Here is a 24,238-nt window from a genome sequence, read left to right as displayed (position 1 = left end):
AAATATGATGAGAACTACATTGATTTGGGGTTCACTTATATTGGGAGTAGTGCCTTTCCTCAGCCACATATGTCCAAAAGTACTATCTCACAACTCGATGAAACCTTCACTCTTGCGCAGACATTGAAAAACAAAACATGCCAATTTGAAAAATAAGCCACAGGAGTTTTTTGAGCGAGAATTAAGACAACTTTTGAGTAGTAAGACATGTATAAAAGCAGGTACCATTAATAAGAAGGGTCTAGAAGGGTCTTATATGGTGAGCTACCGAGTGGCAAGGACAGGCAAGCCCCATAAGCCCCATATCGGGAACAAATCATTGTTCCCTCTCTGACATGGCAGGAGATGTTTTGAAACAATTACTAATTCGCATACAAGACAGTGAATTCTATGCGTTACAGCTGGATGAGTCAACAGAGGTGGCGGGCCTGGCACAGCTCCTGGTATATGACCGTTACGTTTCTGGGGGTCAATTAAGGAAGACATCGTCTTCTGCAAACCCCTGGAAACCAGGACAACAGGAGAAGATATATTTTAACCTGTTTGGGCTGCAGGGGCAGTATTGAGTAGCCGGATAAAAGGTGCCCATTTCAAACGGCCTCGTACTCAATTCTTGCTCGTACAATATGCATATTATTATTACTATTGGATAGAAAACACTCTCTAGTTTCTAAAACCGTTTGAATTATATCTGTGAGTAAAACAGAACTCATTTTGCAGCAAACTTCCTGACAGGAAGTGGAAAATCTGAAATCGATGCTCTGTTCTAGGGCCTGCCTATAAATGTCCTTGATATATATCAGTATACATGCACTTCATACGTCTTCCACTAGATGTCGACAGGCAGTGAGAGAAGAAATGGAGTGTATAACTTGATCTGGTGTCGAACAAAAGCTATTTGTTTGACCTGTCACCAGTAGTCTGTTTTCCTGAGAGTGCGTGAAGGGACCTGGTTTTGCCTTCTGTACAGCTGTCGTTATAGACGACTAATATCTCCGGCTTTGATTTTATTTGATACATGTGACGATATCATCGTAAAGTATGTTTTTTCAATATAGTTTTATTAGATTATTGAAATTTTTTCGGGACGTTAAGCGTGTTGCGTTGTGTGCCTTTGTTCAGGAAGGAGAGCTTCGCGCCACTTTGCTAGCTTTCCGTGCTAATTGACTGGAGAAGAGGACATTCTAAATCCAAACAACAATTGTTCCCGACAAAGGACCCCTTGTACAACATTCTGATGAAAGATCCTCAAAAGTAGGACCCATTTTATGATGCTATTTCATATATCTGTCGAACATGTTGTACTAGACGTTTGCGCCCAGAGTTTGGGGACTCTCTCGCTATAACTAAGCTGGATGTCGTAATGAAGTTATTTTTAGAATTCTAACACGGCGATTGCATTAAGAACTAGTGTATCTATCATTTCCTATACAACATGTATTTTTTAGTAACGTTTATGTATAGTTATTTGGTCAGAAAAGTTTGAGTGTCATAAAAATATCCGCACATTCTGGGAAAAAGATGCTACGTTAGCACAATGTATAACCACTGATTTCAGCTCTAAATATGCACATTTTCGAACAAAACATAAGTGTATGTATAACCTGATGTTATAGGACTGTCATCTGATGAAGCTTATCAAGGTTAGTCAAAAATTATATATCTTTTGCTGGTTTATTCGCTATCGCTAACGTGCCTATTGCTATCGCTAACGTGCCTTGATGAATGAATGCGGTAGTGTGGTAGGCTATAGTAGTAAGCTAATATAATGCTATATTGTGTTTTCGCTGTAAAACACTTTTAAAAAAATCGGAAATATTGGCTGGATTCACAAGATGTTTGTCTTTAATTTGCTGTACACCATCGATTTTTCAGAAATGTTTTATGATGAGTATTTAGGTATTTGACGTTGGTGTCTGTAATTACTCTGGCTGCTTCGGTCCTATTTGTGACGGTAGCTGTGATGGTAGCTGCAATGTAAAACTGATTTATACCTCAAATATGCACATTTTTCGAACAAAACATAGATTTATTGTATAACATGTTATAAGACTGTCATCTGATGAAGTTGTTTCTTGGTTAGTTTGGTTGGTTCTTGGTTAGTTAGGTTGGCTTTGTGCATGCTACCTGTGCTGTGAAAAATGTCTGTCCTTTTTTGTATTTGGTGGTGAGCTAACATAAATATATGTGGTGTTTTCGCTGTAAAACATTTAAAAAAATCGGACATGTTGGCTGGATTCACAAGATGTTTATCTTTCATATGCTGTATTGGACTTGTTAATGTGTGAAAGTTAAATATTTCAAAAAAATATATTTTGAATTTCGCGCCCTGCACTTGAAGTGGCTGTTGTCATATTGTGCCCGGCTTCGGGCTTGCAGCCCAAAGAAGTTAAGTACTGGACAGTTTTGTGACATCAAATGGACTTTGGTGGTCAAGATGTGCTGGTATCTGTACTGATGGCATGACAGGGAGACATAGAGGAGTGATAACGCGCGTGCAAGCAGTTGCTCCCAACGCCACTTGGGTACACTGCAGCATCCACCGAGAGGCTCTTGCTGCCAAAGGAATGCCTGACAGCTTGAAAGACGTTTTGGAGCCTACAGTGAAAATGTTTTTTGTTAAAGCAAGGCCCCTGAACTCTCGTGTATTTTCTGCACTATGCAATGATATGTACAGCGACCATGTAACGTTTTTACAGCATACAAAAGTGCGCTGGTTATCAAGGGGCAAAGTATTGACAAGTTTTTTAAAATTGAGAGACGAGTTTAAAGTTTTCTTTACTGACCATAATTTTCACTTGTCTGACCGCTTGCATGATGACGAGATTCTCACACGACTGGCCTATTTGGGTGATGCTTATTCTCGCCTGAATGATCTGAATCTAGGATTACAGGCTCTCCGCAACTATATTCAATGTGCGGGACAAAATTGAGGCTGTGATTAAGAAGTTGGAATTCTTCTCTGTCTGCATTAACAAGGACAAAACACAGGTCTTTCCATCATTGTAAGATTTTTTGTGTGCAAATGAACTCAAGCTTGCGGACAATGTCAAATGTGATATAGCGAAGCACCTGAGTGAGTTGGGTGCGCAATTACACAGTTACTTTCCTGAAACTGATGACACAAACAACTGAATTCGTTATCCCTCTCATGCCCTGCCTCCAGTCCACTTACCGATATCTGAACAAGAGAGCCTCATTGAAATTGGAACAAGCGGTTCTGGGAAAACTGAATTTAATCAGAAGCTGCTGACAGATTTCTGGATTGGGCTGTGCTCAGAGTATCCTGCCTTGGCAAATCACGCTGTTAAGACACTGATGCCCTTTGCAATCACGTGCCTATGTGAGAGTGGATTCTCGGCCCTCACAAGCATGAAAACTAAATACAGGCACAGACTGTGTGTGGAAAATTATTTAAGACAGACTCTGTCCAATACAACCCAATATTGCAGAGTTATGTGCATCCTTTCAAGCACACCCTTCTCATTAACCTGTGGTGAGTTATTCATAATTTTCGATGAACAAATAAAGTTTTATATGTAAGATGGCTAAATAAAGAGCTAAATTATTGATTATTATATTATTTGTTACCTGGTCTTATAAGAGCTCTTTGTCACTTCCCACGAGCCAGGTTGTGACAAACTCACAGTCATTCTTATGTTTAATAAATGTATTGTATAGTGTGTGTGTGGCAGGCTTACAATGATGTCAAAAAACAACATTTGAGAGTGCGCTGACCCTGGCGCTAGAGGGGGTACGCAGCTGGAGGTTGAACGTTTGAAGGGGTACAGGACTATAAAAAGTTTGGGAACCACTGGCCTGGTGGATAGAGCATTTGGCCAGTAACGAAATGGTTGCTGGTTTAAATACTCGAGCCGACAAGGAACTTAAACCTCATTTGCTCCAGGAGCTTCGTACTACTACCACTCTTCATATTTTCTGCATCATGTTATGGGTATGCTTGTCATCGGCAGGGATTAGGGAGTTGTTTAGGATAAAAAGAAACAGAATAAAGTCAAGCACAGGCAAACTCCTAGAGGAAAACCTGGTTCAGTCTGCTTTCCAACAGACATGGCTTGAAAATCTATGGCAAAACTTGAAAATGGTTGTCCAGCAACAATCAACAACAAATTTGACAGAGCTTGAAGAATTTTTTTAATAATCAAGTGCAAATATTGTACAATCCAGGTGTGCAAAGCTCTTAGAGTCTTACCTAGAAAGACTCACAGCTGTGAGCCCGGATCCTCAATTTAAACTTTAGCCCCCCTCAGTTTTATGATCCATATATAAAATAGCAAAAAGTTCAGTGAGTGACAGGTTGGTGAGAAAAAATATATATAGGTCCGCTGCGCTGTGTCAGCACAATGGACAGGGCCCACCACAGTGGCTCCCGAGTGGCACAGCGGTCCAAGGCACTGCATCTCAGTGCAAGAGGATACACTACAGTCCCTGGTTTGAATCCAGGCTGAATCACATCCGGCCGTGATTGGGAGTCCCATTGGGTGGTGCACAATTGGCCCAGCCTCGTCCGAGGTGTGGCCGGGGTAGGCCGTCATTGTAAACAAGAATTTGTTCTTAACTGACTTGCCTAGTTAAATAAAGGTTAAATAAATACATCTAAAACATAAAACAGTGTGTGTAAAGGGGCTATGGAAAGCCACTGGACTGTTAGGTATGGTTTCCATAAAAAGCGGGGGGAAACACACTCGTTCCTACAACACAGAAGTAAGACTGGAGCCTACAGGGCTGCTGAAGGCATTGATGGACCCTGGCTTTACGTTTACAGCCACCATGGTGCACAGAATCCTCAGTCTTCTCCAGCCTCCAAACAAATTACTGCAGGCAAAAGCAACAGATCTTTACGCTGGAGTCAAAGTGGTCCGCAATGCTTTGGGAGTGCGTCGAGAAGCTGCAGTGTGACAACGAATTCGAAGTCATCTGGGCACAGTGCCAGTGGCACTGTCTCACCACCACCAGCTCCAAGTAAACAACGATATTATGTAATTACAAATCTCCAGCAATACCTGGTGGCCAGTTCAGTAGGCCAACGGGACAGAGGAGAAGAGAACGCGTAAAAGACTGTTCTTCAGCACACTGGATGTTGTCATTGGTGAAATGTCAGACCGATTCAGCGAACGCAACAGCAAACTGGTGGAGGCCCTGTGTGCCTTTGACTTACTCGATATACAATACTCAAAATGAAATCATAGGGCTCATGAGTGAGATTGTCACTGAGGAAATAGTTAAAGAAATCGGATAATCTTGGTACACACTGAAGGTAGATGGGAAAAAGAACCCACTGCTGGATCTGAGCAAAACAGATTTGGTGGAAGCTGAGTTTAGTGTCGCTCGCCAGTTGGAGCGATTGATTGCTGTATTCAGGCTGTAACAACAAAATGTGGAATATTTCAAGGGGTATGAATACTTTCTGAAGGCACTGTACCTGGTTTGAGGCTGAGTAGATCTGCAGTTCCTGTATAATCCACTGGGGGCAGCATACAGGGCCTAACACAGAGCTCCTTGTTGCCCTGTAAGATGTGTTTAGTATCTCTAAACCTTTTTGAGATAGCTGCCAAGTTGTTTGTCTGTGTTTGTGCATGTCTGAGTGTGCATGTCTGAGTGTGTGTGTGTGTGTGTGTGTGTGTGTGTGTGTGTGTGTGTGTGTGTGTGTGTGTGTGTGTGTGTGTGTGTGTGTGTGTGTGTGTGTGTGTGTGTGTGTGTGTGTGTGTGTGTGTGTGTGTGTGTGTGTGTGTGTGTGCGTGCGTGCACATGTGTGAATATGCGTGCGTGCATATTGTGTTCGTGCACCTGTGTGTCAGTGTGCCCAAATGTATGTGGACACCTGCTCAACGGACATCTCATTCCAAAATCAAGGGCATTAATATGGAGTTGGTCTCCCCTTTGCTGCTATAACAGCCTCCACTCTTCTGGGAAGGCTTTCTATTAGATGTTGGAACATTGCTGCAGGGACTTGCTTCCATTCAGCCACAAGAGCATTAGTGAGGTCGGGGACTGATGTTGGGTGATTAGGCTTGGCTAGCAGTCGCCATCCCAAAGGTTGAGGTCAGGGCTCTGTGCAGGCTAGTCAAGTTCTTCTACACCGATCTCGACAAACCATTTCTGTACAGACCTCGCTTTGTGCATGGGGGCATTGTCATGCTGAAACAGGAAAGTGTCCTCCCTAAACTGTTGCCACAAAGTTGAAAGCACAGAATAGTCTAGAATGTCATTGTATGCTGTAGCATTAAGATTTCCCTTCACTGGAACTAAGGAGCCTAGCCCGAACCAATCAAAAACAGCCCCAAACCACTATTCCTCCTCCACCAAACAGCACTTAGAGTTGACCGGGGCAGCTCTAGCAGGGCAGTGATTTGACGAACTGACTTGTTGGAAAGGTGGCATCCTATGACGGTGCCTTGTTTAAAGTCACTAAACTCTTCAATACGGGCCACTCTAATGACAATGTTTGTCTATGGAGATTGCATGGCGGTGTGCTCGATTGATACACCTGTCAGCAACGGGTGTGGCTGAAATAACCAAATCCACAAATTTTAAGGGGTGTTCACATATTTTTGTATATATAATGTGTGTGAGACTCTTCCATACCTCTCAGACTCAGCAGGGCCAGGATGTTCTCCAGACTAGCTCATTCAACCTTGCTCTGCTGTTCTCTCTCCGGCACCGGGCCAGCCTGTGTTCCTGGCACTGTGCTCTGTCTCCCTGTGGAGAGGCCAGCTCCCTGGCTGCCAAGGCCCACTCGCCCAGCTCCATCTCCAGCCGCGAGGACTGCTGGGCACCCTCCTCCAGACGTCCCTGGAGCTCAGCGGCTTGTGTTCGTGCCTGGGTGACCTCGTCCTTCAGCTCACTGGAGAAACAGACGGGAAGTATAATCAAGATATGCGCTCCATATCAATTTACTCTGCTGTCATTAGCTATCCATTTTAGCCCTGGGTCGTGTCTTACGTTCGGTTTCTAGTGAACAACGGACCAAGACAGTTGCCTGACGACTCATCCTGAATTTAATTCTGCCGTTGTATCGATCTCTCCATACATTCAGTCTGAGTCTGCCATCGTAGAAGTCGAAGTGAGGGCCGTTGTACAAAACCAAGTCATCAGCGATTGGATCGTCTCTAACCAATCAGAGTATCAATGACATAGTTCCGAAACGGTTCTTTACCCACGTGTTCCGGCTCTTGCCCCCGCACCCCCCTTTTTACACACCGCTGCTACTCTCTGTAGTTATCATCTATTCAAAGACACTCTAATAACTCTATGTACATATTACCTCAACTAACCGGTGCCCCCGCACATTGACTCTGTATCGGTACCCCCCTGTATATAGTCTCGCTATTGTTATTTTATCTGCTGCTCTTTAATTACTTGTTACTTTTATTTCTTATTCTTATGTGTATTTTTTTTATTTTTAACTGCATTGTTGGTTAGGGGCTCGTAAGTAAGCATTTCACTGTAAGCATTTCACTGTAAGCATTTCACTGTAAGCATTTCACTGTAAGCATTTCACTGTAAGCATTTCACTGTAAGCATTTCACTGTAAGGTCGACACCTGTTGTATTCGTAGCGTTTGACAAATAACATTTGATATTTGGCTGGAACAATGTGGATGGACAAGCTAAACTTGTCCAATGAGAAAATGTTGCAACGGTTTGCTATAGTCTGTGACCCTAGTTTTCCTGGATCTGGGGCAGAGTCCCACAATATGATGATTTGGCTTGCTCTCCAGCGCCTCTCTCGGTCACTCACTATAAAAAAAAACTCCTTCAGTTTGCTCTCAATCACCTAAACATAGAATCAAGATGTTTATCTGTCTCTCTGTGACCACTGATAATTTAACAACAAAGTTAACTACAAATACAAAGTTGTCAATGTATTTGCAGTTGTTACAAACAAGCAAAGGATAAAAAATACGCTTCAAATGAATCTCGAGAAATAAAAATAGGACAAGACACACATCACAACAAGAGACAAAACAACACTACATAAAGAGAGAACTAAGACAACACAACAACACAGCATGGTGGCAACACAACATGACAACAACATGGTAGCAACACTACATGACAACAACATGGTAGCAACACAACATGACAACAACACAACATGACAACAAGGTAGCAACACAACATGACAACAACAAGGTAGCAACACAACAACACAGCATGGTGGCAACACAACATGACAACAACACAACATGACAACATCATGGTAGCAACACAACATGACAACAACAAGGTAGCAACACTACATGACAACAACAAGGTAGCAACACTACATGACAACAACATGGTAGCAACACAACAACAACAAGGTAGCAACACAACAACACACCATGGTGGCAACACAACATGACAACAACAAGGTAGCAACACTACATGACAACAACATGGTAGCAACACTACATGACAACAACAAGGTAGCAACACAACATGACAACAACAAGGTAACAACACAACAACACAGCATGGTGGCAACACTACATGACAACAACATGGTAGCAACACTACATAACAACAACATGGTAGCAACACAACAACAACAAGGTAGCAACACAACATGACAACAACAAGGTAGCAACACAACAACACAGCATGGTGGCAACACAACATGACAACAACAAGGTAGCAACACTACATGACAACAACAAGGTAGCAACACAACATGACAACAACAAGGTAGCAACACAACATGACAACACAGCATGGTAGCAACACTACATGACAACAACATGGTAGCAACAAGGTAGCAACACAACATGACAACACAGCATGGTAGCAACACTACATGACAACAACAAGGTAGCAACACAACATGACAACACAGCATGGTAGCAACACTACATGACAACAGGGTAGCAACACAACATGACAACAAGGTAGCAACACAACATGACAACAACAAGGTAGCAACACAACATGACAACAACAAGGTAGCAACACAACATGACAACACAGCATGGTGGCAACACTACATGACAACAACATGGTAGCAACACAACAACAACAAGGTAGCAACACAACATGACAACAACAAGGTAGCAACACAACATGACAACACAGCATGGTAGCAACACTACATGACAACAACAAGGTAGCAACACTACATGACAACAGGGTAGCAACACAACAACAAGGTAGCAACACAACATGACAACAACAAGGTAGCAACACAACATGACAACAACAAGGTAGCAACACAACATGACAACACAGCATGGTGGCAACACTACATGACAACAACATGGTAGCAACACAACAACAACAAGGTAGCAACACAACATGACAACAACAAGGTAGCAACACAACATGACAACACAGCATGGTAGCAACACTACATGACAACAACAAGGTAGCAACACTACATGACAACAACAAGGTAGCAACACTACATGACAACAACAAGGTAGCAACACAACATGACAACACAGCATGGTAGCAACACTACATGACAACAACATGGTAGCAACACAACATGACAACAACAAGGTAGCAACACAACATGACAACAAGGTAGAAACACAACATGACAACACAGCATGGTAGCAACACTACATGACAACAACATGGTAGCAACACTACATGACAACAACATGGTAGCAACACTACATGACAACAACATGGTAGCAACACTACATGACAACAACATGGTAGCAACACTACATGACAACAACAAGGTAGCAACACAACATGACAACACAGCATGGTAGCAACACTACATGACAACAACAAGGTAGCAACACAACATGACAACACAGCATGGTAGCAACACTACATGACAACAACAAGGTAGCAACACAACATGACAACACAGCATGGTGGCAACACAACAACAACATGGTAGCAACACAACATGACAACAACATGGTAGCAACACAACATGACAACAACATGGTAGCAACACAACATGGGAGCAGCACGAAACATGGTACAAACATTAATGGACACAGACAGCACAAGAAGGTAGAAACAACAATACAACTGTCAGTAAGAGTGTCCATGATTGAGTCTTTGAACGAAGAGAAGGAGATAAACTGGACAGTTTGAGTGTTTGTTGCAGCTCATTCCAGTCGCTAGCTGCAGCAAACTGAAAAGAGGAGCGACCCAGGGATGTGTTTGCTTCAGGAACCTTTAACAGAATGTGACTGGCAGAACAGGTGTTGTATGTGGAGGATGAGGGCTGCAGTAGGTATCTCAGAAAGAGGGGAGTGAGGCCTAAGAGGGTTTTATAAATTGCAGGAAAGATGCATCGTTAAAAACACTCGTAAGCCTAAATTCCATCGCTATCGGGAAACTTGGCCCTGGTCTCAATTATTTTTTGACTCAAAGGCAAACTTTTATACTTGTATTTCTATACTTACAAACATTTTTCTGTTTTCATTCACTAAGACAGGAGCTTCAAACTTGCCACATATTTTCCTTTCCATTTAAATTTACAATAGTTGTCTAAAATGTTACAGTATTAATTGACAGCTGGAGCCATTCTGCAAATGAGGGTGGCTGCTCCTCTTTCCAATGCCTTAAAATGGCCCTTTTAGCAATGGTTATAACAGCTGTCAAGTGTATCCCCCCTAGTTTCCTATGCTCACAAGAACTATATTGAAATGTATTACAGGCTGTAAACAATGTTATAAAATGGTATGACATTATAGAACTAGTGTTGCATGGTATACCGTTACCACGGTAATATCACGGTACCAAAACGTCATGATACTAAAATGTTAGAATACAGTTTCATATGATACTACCAACGATCTTAAGAACCAGCTGGCGCGCATTATAAAATGTTTATGGAGTCAGTTACATTTTTTAAGCAACAGCAACTAATCTTGTATGCGCCAGTCCAATAATTTCTACTTCACTTCATGCGCATATCACGTGTGGCAGCTGTGATCAGCTAGCCGTTACCCCTACAAGCGCTCACTCACCTGCTTCTCTCTGCCCACTCTTCCTGCATATCTATTCCTCCATCAATGTTTTAAATAGAATTTTGCCTTGATGGTGAAAGCGGGGATGCAGATCCTGATGAGTCTTCCGTTGTTGCATTTTCTACATTGGAGCAGCAAGCAGAGTGAGCAAAGTTGATACATTGTATAATTTCATTGCATGGTATAACCAAGAGCACAGACCAGTGTGAGTAGGCTTTGCAATTACAAGTTCGCGGTCACGCAGCCTCTGTGTGACAGAGGAAAAATTGAGCAGTTTCGTGACAGGCATACAGACAGGCATACCGACAGCTTTACAGCTAAAAAGTTTGATAAAATATTACCCATATTAGCAGAGCTACATTTTTTTTCTTTTTCTGCTCGATTTCATGCACATTTTATAACGTCTCATAAAACCATGTCGCGATCTGTTTTAAACTGATCCTGGGTCAGTAGTTATTGGTTGTATAACAAACAACGTTGTTCAGTCATGTTACCTAGTTAGCTAACAATCTGGTAACTTGACAGTAGGTCAAGGCACATCTGATTGGCCCAGGAAAAAAATAAAGGGCTCTGCTAATCATGAGATGTGCTTCAAAAGGTAGGATTCATGTAGGCCTAATGTAAGCCTAAACTGTATAAAAAATCTATCTTTCTGGTGCTCCTTAAATTCTGTTTGGTGCCTAATGTTTTTAAAGTTGGGAAATGTTGGTATCGTGACAAAACTAAATAGAACAATACAACATTTTCAGAATTTTAGGGCAAAGGTGTGTGTAGAAGTTCAGGGTTTTATGGTTATGTGAGAAGATGCTTAGTTACAAGATGCTTAGTTACCGGAGTTCTTTGGCTTGGGCCTCTACCTCGGCCTCCAAGCCCAGGATCTGTTATCTCGTGACAGTCACACTGGAGGTCTTAGCCCCTACTGTGGAGCCCAGGAGACAGACCTGAAGGAAGGAAGAGCAGAGAAACAGAGACCATTTAGCATCCCCACCTAGTGAACATCAGCATTCTTCACATGGTTCTTCTCACTAAGTACCTTGGTCTTGGAGCTGCCCAGTTCAATCTGGGCCACATCCAGGTCCCTAATGAGCTGTCTGTTCTCCAGGGAGTCGTTCTCCTGACGCAGGCAACCCAGCTTCCCCCTGAGGGGGCAACCTCCATCCACACAGCCCTGGATGAGGTAGACTGAGGTGAAAAACTGGCATACATTTAAGAGATGCCATCAGCGACAAAATGGCAATGCATATATAAGACACATATACAAACACACAGAAGCAATGAACGCCTAAATAAATCACAGACAAACCTAACACACACAAAAATCTAAGAAACACACTCATCTCACACATAATGGCTGGTTATACGATGTACCGGCAGGACAGAACAGCGGCGTCTGGTAAGACAAGAGGCGGCGGTCTATGTATTTTTATAAACAACAGCTGGGGCTAAATATCGAAGGAAGTCTCGAGCCATTGCTCGCCTGAGGTAGAGTTTCTCATGATAAGCTGCAGACCACATTACCTACCGAGAGAGTTTTAGTCTATATTCTTTGTAGCTGTTTACATACCACCACAGTCAGAGGCTGGCACTAAGATGGCATTGAATGAGCTGTATTCCGCCTTAAAGCAAACAAGAAAACACTCACCCAGAGAGGCGGCGCTCCTAGTAGCTGGGGACTTTAATTCAGGGAAACTTAAATCAGTTTTACCTAATTTCTATCAACATGTTAAATGTACAACCAGAGGGAAAAGAACTCTGGACCACCTTTACTCCACAGACAGAGATGCATACAAAGCTCTCCCTCACCCTCCATTTGGCAAATCTGACCATAATTCTATCCTCCTGATTCCTGATTACAAGCAAAAATTAAAGCAGGAAGCACCAGTGACTAGATAAGTGGTCAGATTAAGCAGATGCTAAGATACAGGACTGTTTTGCTTGCACAGATTGGAATATGTTCCGGGATTCCTCCAATGGCATTGAGGAGTACACCACATCTGTCATTGGCTTCATCAATAAGTGCATTGATGACGTCGTCCCCACAGGGATCGTACGTACATACCCCAACCAAAAACCATGGATTACAGGCAGCATCCGCACTGAGCTAAAGGCTAGAGCTGCCGCTTTCAAGGAGCGGGACTCTAACCCAGAAGCTTATAAGAAATCCCGCTATGCCCTCCGATGAACCATCAAACAGGCAAAGCATCAATACAGGACTAAGATCGAGTCGTACTACACCAGCTCTGACGCTCTTTGGATGTGGCAGAGCCTGCAAACCATTATGTACTACAAAGGGAAGCACAGCCGAGAGCTGCCCAGTGACACAAGCCGACCGGACGAGCTAAACTACTTCTATGCTCGCTTTGAGGCAAATAACACTAAAACATGCATGAGAGCACCAGCTGTACCGGAAGACTGTGTGATCATGCTCTCCGCAGGCGATGTGAATAAGACCTTTAGACTGGTCAACATTCACAAGACCGCAGGGCCAGACGGATTACCAGAATGTGTACTGCCAGCATGCGCTGACCAACTAGCAAGTGTCTTCACTGACATTTTCAACCTCTCCCTGTCCGAGTCTGTAATGCCAACATGTTTTAAGCAGACCACCTTAGTGCATGTGCTCAAGAACACTAAGGTAACCTGCCTAAATGACTACCGACCCGTAGCACTCACGTCTGTAGCCATGAAGTGCTTTGAAAGGCTGGTCATGGCTCACATCAACACCATCATCCCAGAAACCCTAGACCCAGTTAATTTGCATAATGCCCTAACAGATTCACAGATGATGTAGTCTCTATTGCACCTATGTGAGAATGCTATTCTTTGACTACAGCTCAGCGTTCAGCCATAGTGCCCTCAAAGCTCATCAATAAGCTAAGGACCCTGGGACTAAACACCTCCCTCCGCAAATGGATCCTGGACTTCCTGATGGGCCGCCCCCAGGTGGTAAGGGTAGGTAACAACACCTCTGCCACGCTGATCCTCAACACAGGGGCCCCTCAGGGGTGCGTGCTCAGCCCCCTCCTGTACTCCCTGTTCACTCGTAATTGAACGGCCAGGCACGACTCCAACACCATCATAAAATTTGCAGATGACAACAGTGGTAGGCCTGATCACCGACAACAACGAGACAGCCTATAGGGAGGTGGTCAGAGACCTGGCCGTGTGGTGCTAGGACAAAACCTCTCTCTCAAAGTGATCAAGACTAAGGAGATGATTGTGAACTAGAGGAAAAAGAGGACAGAGCATTCTCATCGACCGGGGCTGCAGTGGAGCAGGTTGAGAGCTTCAAATTCCTTGGTGTCCACATCACCAACAAATTAACATGGTCCAAGCAGACCATAACAGTCGTGAAGCTAGCACAACAAAACCTATTCCCCCTCAGGAAGCTGAAAAGATTTGGCATGGGTCCTCAGATCCTCAAAGTGTTCTACAGCTGCACCATCGAGAGCATTCTGACTGGTTGCATCACTGCCTGGTATGGCAACTGCTCGGCCTCCGACCCCAAGGCACTACAGAGGGTAGTGCGAACGGACCAGTACATCACTGGGGCCAAGGACTCCAGCCACCCTAATCATAGACTGCTCTCTCTGCTACCACACGGCAAGCGGTACCGGAATGCCAAGTCTAGGTTCAAGAGGCTTCTAAACAGCTTCTACCCCCAAGCCATAAGAGTCCTGAACAGCTAGTCAAATGGCTACCCAGACTATTCACATTGCGCCCCCCCCCCTCCCCCACTCTAGTTTGGGAACCCCTGCTCTAGAGTCAGACGACGTGGCAACCCACATGTTGTACTCTGCTCAGACCACTCACTGTGACTTCTGTCCTGATTGACTAAGAGGATGGGGAAGAGACATGTCAAAGTGAGGGCCACACATTTCGGACTTTCAGAGGACTGAACCTTCTGTTAATGTTAGTCAACTAAGCTAGCTATGTGGGTGATGAAATGGCATTTTTCTGGCTTTGGCCAACCTGACCTGCACCAGTAACCATGTCAATTGACAATTATAAGCTAAGTTGCTTACCATAATTGTTCTCCCAAAATTTTCAAACTTATCTCCGTCAATCACAATTGATTCCTTAAAGTGGCCACATCTACAAGATCCTCATCGTTGTTAAACATTGGTGGCTGTTATTTTACACACGCTAGCTAGCTAACGTTAGCCTGCTTACATCAATCAACAGGTTGCTAGGGTTTATGTTGGTTAGCTAACTGAAGCTATAGCAACTGTGATACTCTGGAAAATATGCGGTGCTCTTTTTTACCGCTTGACAGTTCCCTGATTCGCTCACTTCCCAATTAAAAACAACACAACTACACGCTCCAACATCACCTCATCCGATTGGACGAGAGGGAACTGTCTAAAAAGTGATTGGTTGTACAAAGAGGTCGTGAACTGCAAATGCCACGAATGGTGTCACGATTAGACCTCCCAATTGAAAACATTGCCAGAGATTTCTAATGTATCACTAATTTCATTATGGATTTAAATGAATAATATGTTTGCATCTTGGCCTCCTTGATTTTTCTTTTTTGTGTTTGTGTGTTAATTTCTGATATTCCTGGCAAATTGTTGTTCTTAAATATGCAGAATGACCAAATAATATAATGCATGGAGATTAAGTCACTGGGTCATACATTTTGATTCATGTAGTTGAGAACATATCATGAGTCATATAGCTGAATAAATTCCCTTCTAAATCAGATTGATCTCAGACATTTGATGAGAGAACAAACTTCTTACAGCAGCATTTTCATAAAGAAATACAATTACTTTGAAGGTAATTTAAGAGAGAAGAAATGCCATAAGGGGATAGTATCTACAGGTGAGACATTAAATTGTGTCCCAATATGCCACCATTTGAGTGCCAGATTCGACATACCTATATTTATATCACAAGTGGCTTCATCTGTTAGACATTTAATATACAGATTCCTTGGAACCGACTACTTGGACTATTCGATCAACTCTTGAATATGGATCAAGTGCATTAAACATGAGAGATAGGTGTGTTACACTCTGCTAAGAGCTAACACACATCTCCTGATTTACCTTAACACCCATTGAGACTTCGTGCTCCAGCCTCATGACTCCCACTGGACTCTGATCAACAAGGCACATTCTGATGGGAAGCAGGCTTTAGAGTGTGTTTATATGATAGATGTAGCTACTGTATATTAGCCAATGGGTGGATAGAAGACTGCACCATCAGTATTAGTGACCTTTGGGCGTCTGTGTAACATTTGAGTAATCAATACTGTTTTATCATCTGTTACAACCAACTTAATGAATGTGTGATTGAAGCCAGGATCACAGTATATAATGGAAAGCCTATTTATTTATGGTCAGATTGCCTCATGGTTTGCAATGGTGTATTACTCATAGCAAATATTCTTGTCAGACCATTCGTGTCACACATGAACCTGACTGCCAGGGACTTCATCAATATTTGAGTCCAAAGGGGAGAATAGATTAGAATAGGATCTACAGGCTTGGCTGCCAGACCTATATAGTCCGTTTTGAACTCTACCACTGGATTAAGACTCATAGAATGTCATGAAGGATTTCTTTGAACTTTGAATGCCCATTAATTTTCTTCTTTGTCGATCTCTCCACTCTACTTTACTTTTTTTAAATATAAATTTCACTAAAGGACTCATGAATGCATGAAGTGGCAGTTTATTATTGAAGGAAGTGAAAGTACGCTTCATGGGCATCTCCTTCCTCATTGGCGAGCAGGATGCAAGTTCCTCCTCTGGTGGTGGTGTAGACACTATGAACAAGAGGATGTGGTGTTTAAAAAACAGATTATAACAAATACTGATCATGCACAACACTACCTGCATTCTTTATGTCTCACTCTGGATGGTCGGAAGGGGAGTGAGATCCACTTACATTTTTGTTGACATATTTCTTTGGAAGCTTCATGAATGAGATGAATAGGTGAAAGGACAGTTTTGAAATTAGTTTTGAAAGATTTGAAAGGACTGGTTGACAAAAGAGTAACAATTCTTGGGCCTCTTCTTCCTTGTTGGGGAGTAGGAGGCAAGAGGGTCCTCTGATGTAGTTGCAAAACCCGTGTAGAAGACTGACAACAGCAAATCCCACTGGGCACAGATGTCAGTTCAACATCTAGTTTTGATTTACGTTTGGTTGAGTTGTCAACTAACGTCACTTCAACGTTTAAAAAACATCTCCATGTCATTGGATTTAGATTAAAAGTTGGCTGAAAAAAAGACGAAATGCTCTGACGTTCGTGACTTGTTGTAAATCCTATCAGTTCATCATGTAGATTTTTTGGGGTGTTGAAATGATGTGGAAGCGATGTTGATTAAACCAGTTTTTCCCCAATGGGATGTCAGTAGGACTGAGTTGAAATGATTGGTTATGGCAGTGAAAATGAACACTTCTTGAGCCTCTCCTTCCTCGTTGTGGAGTAGGTGGCGAGATGGTCCTCTGGTTGTGTTGCCAAATAACCAAAAGGACATTTCTACTGACGCTAGCTGTTGTCATGCCTAGACTTGGCAGAGTATACCCTGATTAAAAATAATTGGTTCTTTGGCCATTCCTTCCTCTGTGAGGAGCAGGAGGCAAGATTTTCCTCTTGTCGTTGTGCATTCTCTGGTGTTGGAGTAGTGCAGAATACTGTGAACAAAGAATGTGGCTTTAGAAAATGGATAACAGAAAACACTGATCATGCATGCACAGTACTACCTGTATGCTTTTGAAAGCAAAGTTAGTAATCTATTAGCTACATACTACTATAGTCAACATCAGTAGGATCCTTGGTGGTCTCAAGGGGAGTGATATCCCCTTTGTTGACTTTCTTGCTCTGATGGTTTAAACGTGAGGAAAGAAGAATTTCAAAGAATGTCAAACAAGCTTAACATTTATTTTTGATTGCAGTCAAAATACCAATACATTTACTGTCCAAGTTGATCTCAATGCCTTGCCCAAAATAATGAAGACTGGGTTTTACCTTTATGAGACTGATCTTTGGGAGCTTAGGAAATGAGAATGTCAAGCTCTTGACTTTGTTTGTTGGTTTGGTCACCAAAGATCTGTTGCACTCACGGTTGATCGGGTGGACAGATGGGGTTGAATCAGTGGGCAGTGGCGCTATGTTGCTACAAAGCCTTTCATCAATGTTCTCTCCGGGGGGAGACATATCCATTTCACTGGCTGTCTCAACCACCTGTCTTGTGATCGTAAAGACATCTATGATCACACGGCAAATCATTGAAAGAGGGTTGCAGCACCCTGGGCTAACTTCAGAACTCATCATCTGAGAGGGAGTGACTGGTCGGATGTTCTGACATGACCTGGCAACCTCAACCACTGCAGATGGAGGGAGGAGGGCAGTGAGCAGCTGCTCCAAAAGGGTCTTTATCGATCTCTCGGTGATAGTATATGCTATCTCCAGCAAACCCTTCCTTGAGATCTCCCTTTGGAGTTCCCCTGTCATGCTGGACTTCGGCAGAGCAGATTCTGATTTTGACCTGCCAGACACAGATTGTGCTGTAAGTGTGCTGTTCACCATCAAAAGGCTTCGCAGCTGGTCGACTAACTTGTCAGTGTGAGGACGAAGAATGCCAGAGAGGAGGATCTCCAGGCTCTTTGCTGACGCTGCATCCTCACGGCTGAGCACAATCCTCTCCATTAACTCCTTTTTTGCAGAACTTAATCCCTCTGCGTCTGACCAAGTTGCAGGGCTCTTTCTTCCACTTCCAGCCACTCTTCTCTCTGAAGAGACAGGGCTGTCCAGTCCACCTCCCTGGTGGTGCAGACTCTGCTCTGGCATTTCTGGGGTAGTGATAATGCTTCTACCCCTGTCACTTCCAGAAGTGGTCAAAGTAGCAACAGCCTTCTGGATGTCATCCATGCTGAAAGTGGTGCTGGTTGAAGAAGTTGTCCTGGAACAAGCCTTAGACAAGCCTTCATCAACACGTTCTTCCTGCACCATACTTTCTGGTGTCAACTTTGATGGGACACTGTCGTATAGCTCCACTGAATCCTCTGTATGAGGCATGGATCCAACGTGGAAGAGCATTCCCCCAATGGAGGGAAGTAGAGAATCATCAGATTCCGACTGAAGAACTTCACTGACCTCTGTGATCTCCTTCCTAGAGGGTTCAGAAACTGTACTTGATCCAGCTTCCTCTGCTGCCTCTTGCTCTGTACCCTCGTCAGATGATGCTGGCAGTTCAACAACTAGCTTGTGCTCTTGTTGTGCACTCTCGCCTCTCTGTTTGATCCCCTTGGAGATAATCCTCATTTTTGCTGACAAAACACGAACAAAGCTGTTAAAACAATGTTTCAACGGTCTACTTCCTTCCTTGTTGCCATCCCTGTCTCCCTCTGCTGATGAGGTGATCAAAGGAACTCCTTGGCCCTCAACCGCTGCCAACTCATCTTTGCTATAGAGCTTGGCAGATCCCACTATACTAAGTAATTGTGATCCCGAGCATGTTTGTTGTATAGCCCTGGACAGAGCGGCATTGATCTGCTGCACTACCGCCTTTACAATGGCTCTGGCTTGCCTGTCAATGACACTCTGGAATAGCTGTTGCTCTAGCTGGTTAGCTGCCGAGTAGATGTCCTGCAGCACTTCAATCACTCTATCCTGGACGTCTGTGTATATCATATCCTGAGTGATACCAAAAAGCTCCACCAGAGGGTCCATCAGGATTTGGAGGCTCACTTGTGTGCCTGAGCTGTGTGCAACCTGATCATGTGCCTCAGTGGAGGTAAGGGATCTGTAATAGACAATGAAGGACACCGTTGGGAACATACAAAGAGTTTCATTCCAAATGTTTGTTGCATTGTGAAGAAAATGTCCTGAATGCACTCATGACTCCATTCTATGCACAAAAGAATTACGATCTGGTTCTCTGAATTGCCTTGTGAAAGCCTAAGACTGTAAGATTGTATTTTATAATTTGTTGGCAATAGAAAAAGCTTTGAAATTATGCCCACCTGACTCAAATTGTGATTTATAATGAACCGTTCTTAGGATTGCGTAAACAACAGTAATTGTGTTCTAAACAAAACAACTACAAGTGTGCTTGGTCTAATTCTTCAACGGCACAGCTAGATAAAAAAAAAAGCACCTTATAGTTGAAGACTCTTAAGTCATAAAAGTGCATGGAAATTACTTAGGAAGTGTGCACACTTTGGAGAGGTATGTGGCCACTTGGAAACCCCAGTTAGACCTCTCACTCGAACCCGTGTAGTTTTTTTTGTCTTATGTTGCACCAAACCCAAATTTTTCAAGAATATTCGTATTATGTTACTGAATGTATCCAGAGTGTTTTCAGATTTCTTTATCAACAAATGCAGCAAAAAGTTGCCGACAGTAAATTTCAAATGTGCATAATATCAACAGTGTAATGTTTGGATTCAGTCTTGTCAGGTGAACTGTTGTGTCCTCAACTTTAGTCTAATAATTTCCCCATAATCTCCAAATTGCTACCATGGTTATGCATATACTTTCCATATTTCTTCTGTTTGAAACATTTTAATTTAGCCCTAACCATATAGACCAATTCCCACGAGTGTAAGGGGTTAAACAATGGATATATAGTGTTTAGCAACTAAACACATTTTAAAGCTAAAATCTATTAATTCAAATTCTGAGAACAGTACTATTAATATTAACATAGTAATCATTTACACACAAATGTGAAAAATGTGTGAATATTGCATTTTGCAACAAAACTCTTACTATCAGATAAGTGATGTCATAGACCACCTGTTTAGGACCTTTTTTAAACTCTTACAAGAATGAGAATGGAATGAATAACGTAGTCAAACGAAATTAACATACAATCTTGACTGGTAGGGGGTGGGCGACCGTACACTACTGCAATACGTCTTCAAGCTTCCACTCCTCTCCGGAATTGGGCAGCTTTCAAAGCGAACTGTTCTCGACAGAGAGCGACAATCCATAGTGTCCATGTCCAGCACTCTGTCGTTCTCCTCCTGAAGAATACTGGAGAAGGAAATCCGGTCCAGGGTGAATGAAGATAAGTCGATATTGAGCACCTTGGCCTCCACCTCATTTTCAGCCCCATGTGTGTCAATAGATGTAAGGGATCTACAATAGACAATGAACAACAACATTGGGTTTATTCAGATAACTTTCATAGATCTAGGACTTGTTTTCAACTTTCACATTTAAAATTAAAGTAAGAATAAGAAAAGCATAGGCTGTCACAGGATTGGTAAAGAAAATACTTACGGTTTTGAAGCGTAGGGAGTTGCCGAGCGTACACCACTGCAATATGTCTTTGTGCTTCCACTCTTCTCCGGAATTGGTCTGCTTTCAAAGCTAACTGTTCTCGAGAGACAATCGACAGTGTCCATGTCCAGCACTCTGTCCATCTCCTCCTGAAGAGTCCTCAAGGAGGCTATCTGGTCCAGGGTTGTCAAGGAGTCACAGTCAATGACTGTGGGCATCAGGGTGTCATTATCTACAGGCACCTTGACCTCCACCTCATCACATGTATCCACACTCAGGACCCCTTGGTACTGCAGCTGCTCTAGACTCTCCCCTGAGTTGTTATCCGTGTTGACCGTAGATGTAAGGGACACTAGAGGAAAGGAGATCAAATGTCTGACACTTATCTCACACATTGGACATATTGCTGGTGTTATCATAGTGATACAATAAAGTAATCAAGTAAAGATTAAACACTGACCTGAGTCAAAGCTTGGAATACATCCAAGTGAACACCCAGCAGAGGACAAACCTAGGTTTCCCTGTTTCGAGACAATTGTAAACCATGTCAAATATAGTAATATAGGCAATGCAGCAATCATAACATTTGATAGCACATTGAGTTCATGAAGAAGATGATGAAATGCAGCCGTTACACTAGGTAAAAGAGCAAGAGCTAATAGCGTTTGACGAGAGTCCCCTTGGCTTTTGAAGGCAGGTTGGCAGGTTGTGAGAAATGTGCAGGCAGTAACAATAGATGATTGCTACCTTTAGTCTCTTCCTCTGACTTTCAGTTGCTTCCACTTGTTCACCATTTTCTTGTGTTTGACTGTCCATCACTTGATCCAGGGAGCTAAGCATCTCATTCTGTGAGCGTAAAAATCTATTGATTAATAGCTTGCTAGGCTAAAGGTACAAGATCACCTATTGTAGATTATAGATTGCTATCATGTTTTTAACTAGACCCAGCAGATTAGAAAAATACATTTATGCTCAAGATTTCTTCAACAATTTCAATATTCATTTTTCACCGTGTGTTCCATTGCTCCAAGGAAGCACACATCTGTCACGGGCAGGACAGCAGGCTCAGGAGACGGGTCCCTGTAGACCACAGCACGTCTGAGTTAACCATTGAGATTTGGTTGAGTCTATTTAGTGGTCGTAAGTGGTTGTTGAGCATCTATCTAGATCCATTTTAGATCTGTCAGTCTGTCGTCTCTGTTTGCTTTAAAAATAGCTACCTGGACTTCTCAGGGGACGCCTCGGACTCCTCAGGACCAGTTCCCTCGATCTTCACAGTGTAGTCAGACATTTTTAGGATGAAGTTGTCTGAAGATAAACATATGTCTTATTCCCACAACTCAATTAAATGCATGTGTTTTCAGGTTTTAAAGGGGCAATCAGCAGTTGTTTCGCAAAAAAGCTTTGGGATGGGGCTGGAGACATGTAACCGCTCTCAAATTCATAGACAGAGCTATGGATGCAAGGACTTACCATCCATTATATCAAAAATATAGTTGGAACAATGTTTTGAGGGTATATAGTGTTTGTTTACATTTACTTTGTTTACACACATTGGAGTTAAACAAGCTTATGACAATTGAACTAAGCTCACGCGGCATTTAAACGTTTTTTCAAGAATCAAATGGGTACATATCGTTAATAAGTCCGGAAATGGATGTAGGGCCTAGCAACTGCTCTAACTTTGTTAAATTATTTAGCTATATAACTTTTTGTAAATAACAAAATAAAAGATCAATGTACCTCAAAACCGTTTTGTCGGTGCGACTTACAAAGTTGAGATGAGACAGATGACAATTTTAGTTGAGCAAGACTAGTGGCATCCAGTGAAAGTGATGAAATACATGTTGGTGACATATAGTGGTTTATGCGAGAATTACAGGAGGAGGCGTTTAACCCCAAACCACCCTATAGCCTAGTCCCACCACCACATAGCTAATAATCATTATTTTTCTTTGACACCCATAAGGTGTTAATCCTCAGTGCCCTGTTAGCAACACGTTAACCACGTTTATCAAACATCTAGGAAACTCAGGCGGCAACAAGGTTAAAATTCCTTACTGAAGGGACAGAGAAACATTTCCCTGCGTGTGTCTCGTATCCGTTTAACATTACATAGAAACCTACGGCAGCATTTCCTTTTCCTAGCCTCAGCCACAGGCTTTCGTCTCCTGAGTGAAGCCTGGAACCGAGGCTAGCAACGCATTGACGGGTCATCTGCTAGACAGGTCGCAGTGGTCTACAATCAACATACATGTACCTCGTGGATTAGTCTACATTAGCCTCTGTGACAGACTTGACTTCACGAAGTCTGAGCGGGTGTCCTTTCCTAGCTGATGGTAGTTAGGCCTGAAAACTGACTGACTCCTTGATGAAGAACTGACCCAAGAAGTCCTGTCACGCTCATGTTCAAGTGACGTATTTCTGGACGAGATTACGTCATAGGCGAAAGAATAAAACAAATTACCCCACGACAACAATAGGCTACACTTATTATATAGTATACCATCTTGCCTTGTATCTTGGGACATATGCCGCGTTCAAAACTGGGAACTCGAAAATCTCCGACTTCAGCGCGTTCTAGACCAATGGGAACTCGAACATAACGAGCTCCACACTGTGAACAATCGGAATTCCAAGTCGGAAACTCTGGCATCTTTCTAGATCTCCAACCTGAAGATCACAGTCATGATTTGCCCTCATTCCCCCCCCCCCCCCGAGTTTCCAGTTGTCTCGAAACTGCCACTTCAGGGTGGACACATTCATCTTTGGAATAAAACTAATACGAATAAATTAAAACTACCCTTGTATCATGTCAATGATGATCACCAGAGATGACCATAATGACACAGCTGAGATGTAAGCCCACTACTGGAGTGAAATCAGAAACACCAAGAATTATTATTTCTGGGTTTATGTTAACTAGCTAGCTGGTGACAATGTTTGACCTGAATTAATTCTCTACACTCTTACTTCATGGAAATGTAACATGCCATACATAAAAATAAATTAAACAGCAAGATGACATACTGGAATCAAAACAAAAGTGCCAATGTG

General features: G+C 42.8%; 2 protein-coding genes across 6 annotated transcripts in view; both read right to left on the bottom strand.

The window, feature by feature from the left end:
• The window catches only part of LOC129823823 (cytoskeletal protein Sojo-like), a 28,442-nt gene extending 12,242 nt beyond the window's left edge, over positions 1 to 16,200 (bottom strand). The window contains exons 1-5 of one of the 2 annotated variants that reach the window (XR_008754695.1): positions 14,965 to 16,200; positions 11,973 to 12,107; positions 11,771 to 11,880; positions 10,940 to 11,060; positions 6,607 to 6,865 (exon numbers count right to left, since the gene is read on the bottom strand). The gene's annotated coding sequence lies outside the window, so the exon portion shown is untranslated. Of the gene's footprint in view, positions 1 to 6,606; positions 6,866 to 10,939; positions 11,715 to 11,770; positions 11,881 to 11,972; positions 12,108 to 14,964 lie in introns of those variants that run through there. The other variant, XM_055882845.1, reaches the window with a different exon arrangement.
• Positions 16,201 to 16,604: 404 nt separating this feature from the next.
• On the bottom strand, positions 16,605 to 23,853 carry LOC129823821 (uncharacterized). Of its 4 annotated transcripts, XR_008754694.1 has the most exons (11): positions 23,442 to 23,853; positions 22,402 to 22,489; positions 22,192 to 22,261; positions 21,929 to 22,027; positions 21,642 to 21,702; positions 21,182 to 21,533; positions 20,768 to 21,037; positions 17,921 to 19,697; positions 17,701 to 17,773; positions 16,837 to 17,586; positions 16,605 to 16,714 (listed from the first exon to the last, which is right to left on the bottom strand). XR_008754694.1 is itself a non-coding variant. In XM_055882839.1 (10 exons), the coding sequence occupies exons 2-10, from the start codon at positions 22,470 to 22,472 to the stop codon at positions 17,441 to 17,443; spliced, it is 2,919 nt and encodes a 972-aa protein (XP_055738814.1). In that variant the 5' UTR covers positions 22,473 to 22,489; positions 22,925 to 23,853; the 3' UTR covers positions 16,605 to 17,440. The 4 variants fall into 4 exon arrangements, 3 of the variants coding, with proteins under 3 accessions (XP_055738814.1, XP_055738813.1, XP_055738816.1); XM_055882839.1 differs by having other exon boundaries at positions 16,605 to 17,586; positions 22,925 to 23,853; XM_055882838.1 differs by having other exon boundaries at positions 16,605 to 17,586.
• Positions 23,854 to 24,238: the final 385 nt, after the last annotated feature.

The sequence above is a fragment of the Salvelinus fontinalis genome, chromosome 26, assembly GCF_029448725.1.
Source record: "Salvelinus fontinalis isolate EN_2023a chromosome 26, ASM2944872v1, whole genome shotgun sequence".
NCBI classification, from domain to species: domain Eukaryota; kingdom Metazoa; phylum Chordata; class Actinopteri; order Salmoniformes; family Salmonidae; genus Salvelinus; species Salvelinus fontinalis.
This window is presented reverse-complemented; position numbering and strand designations above follow the sequence as displayed.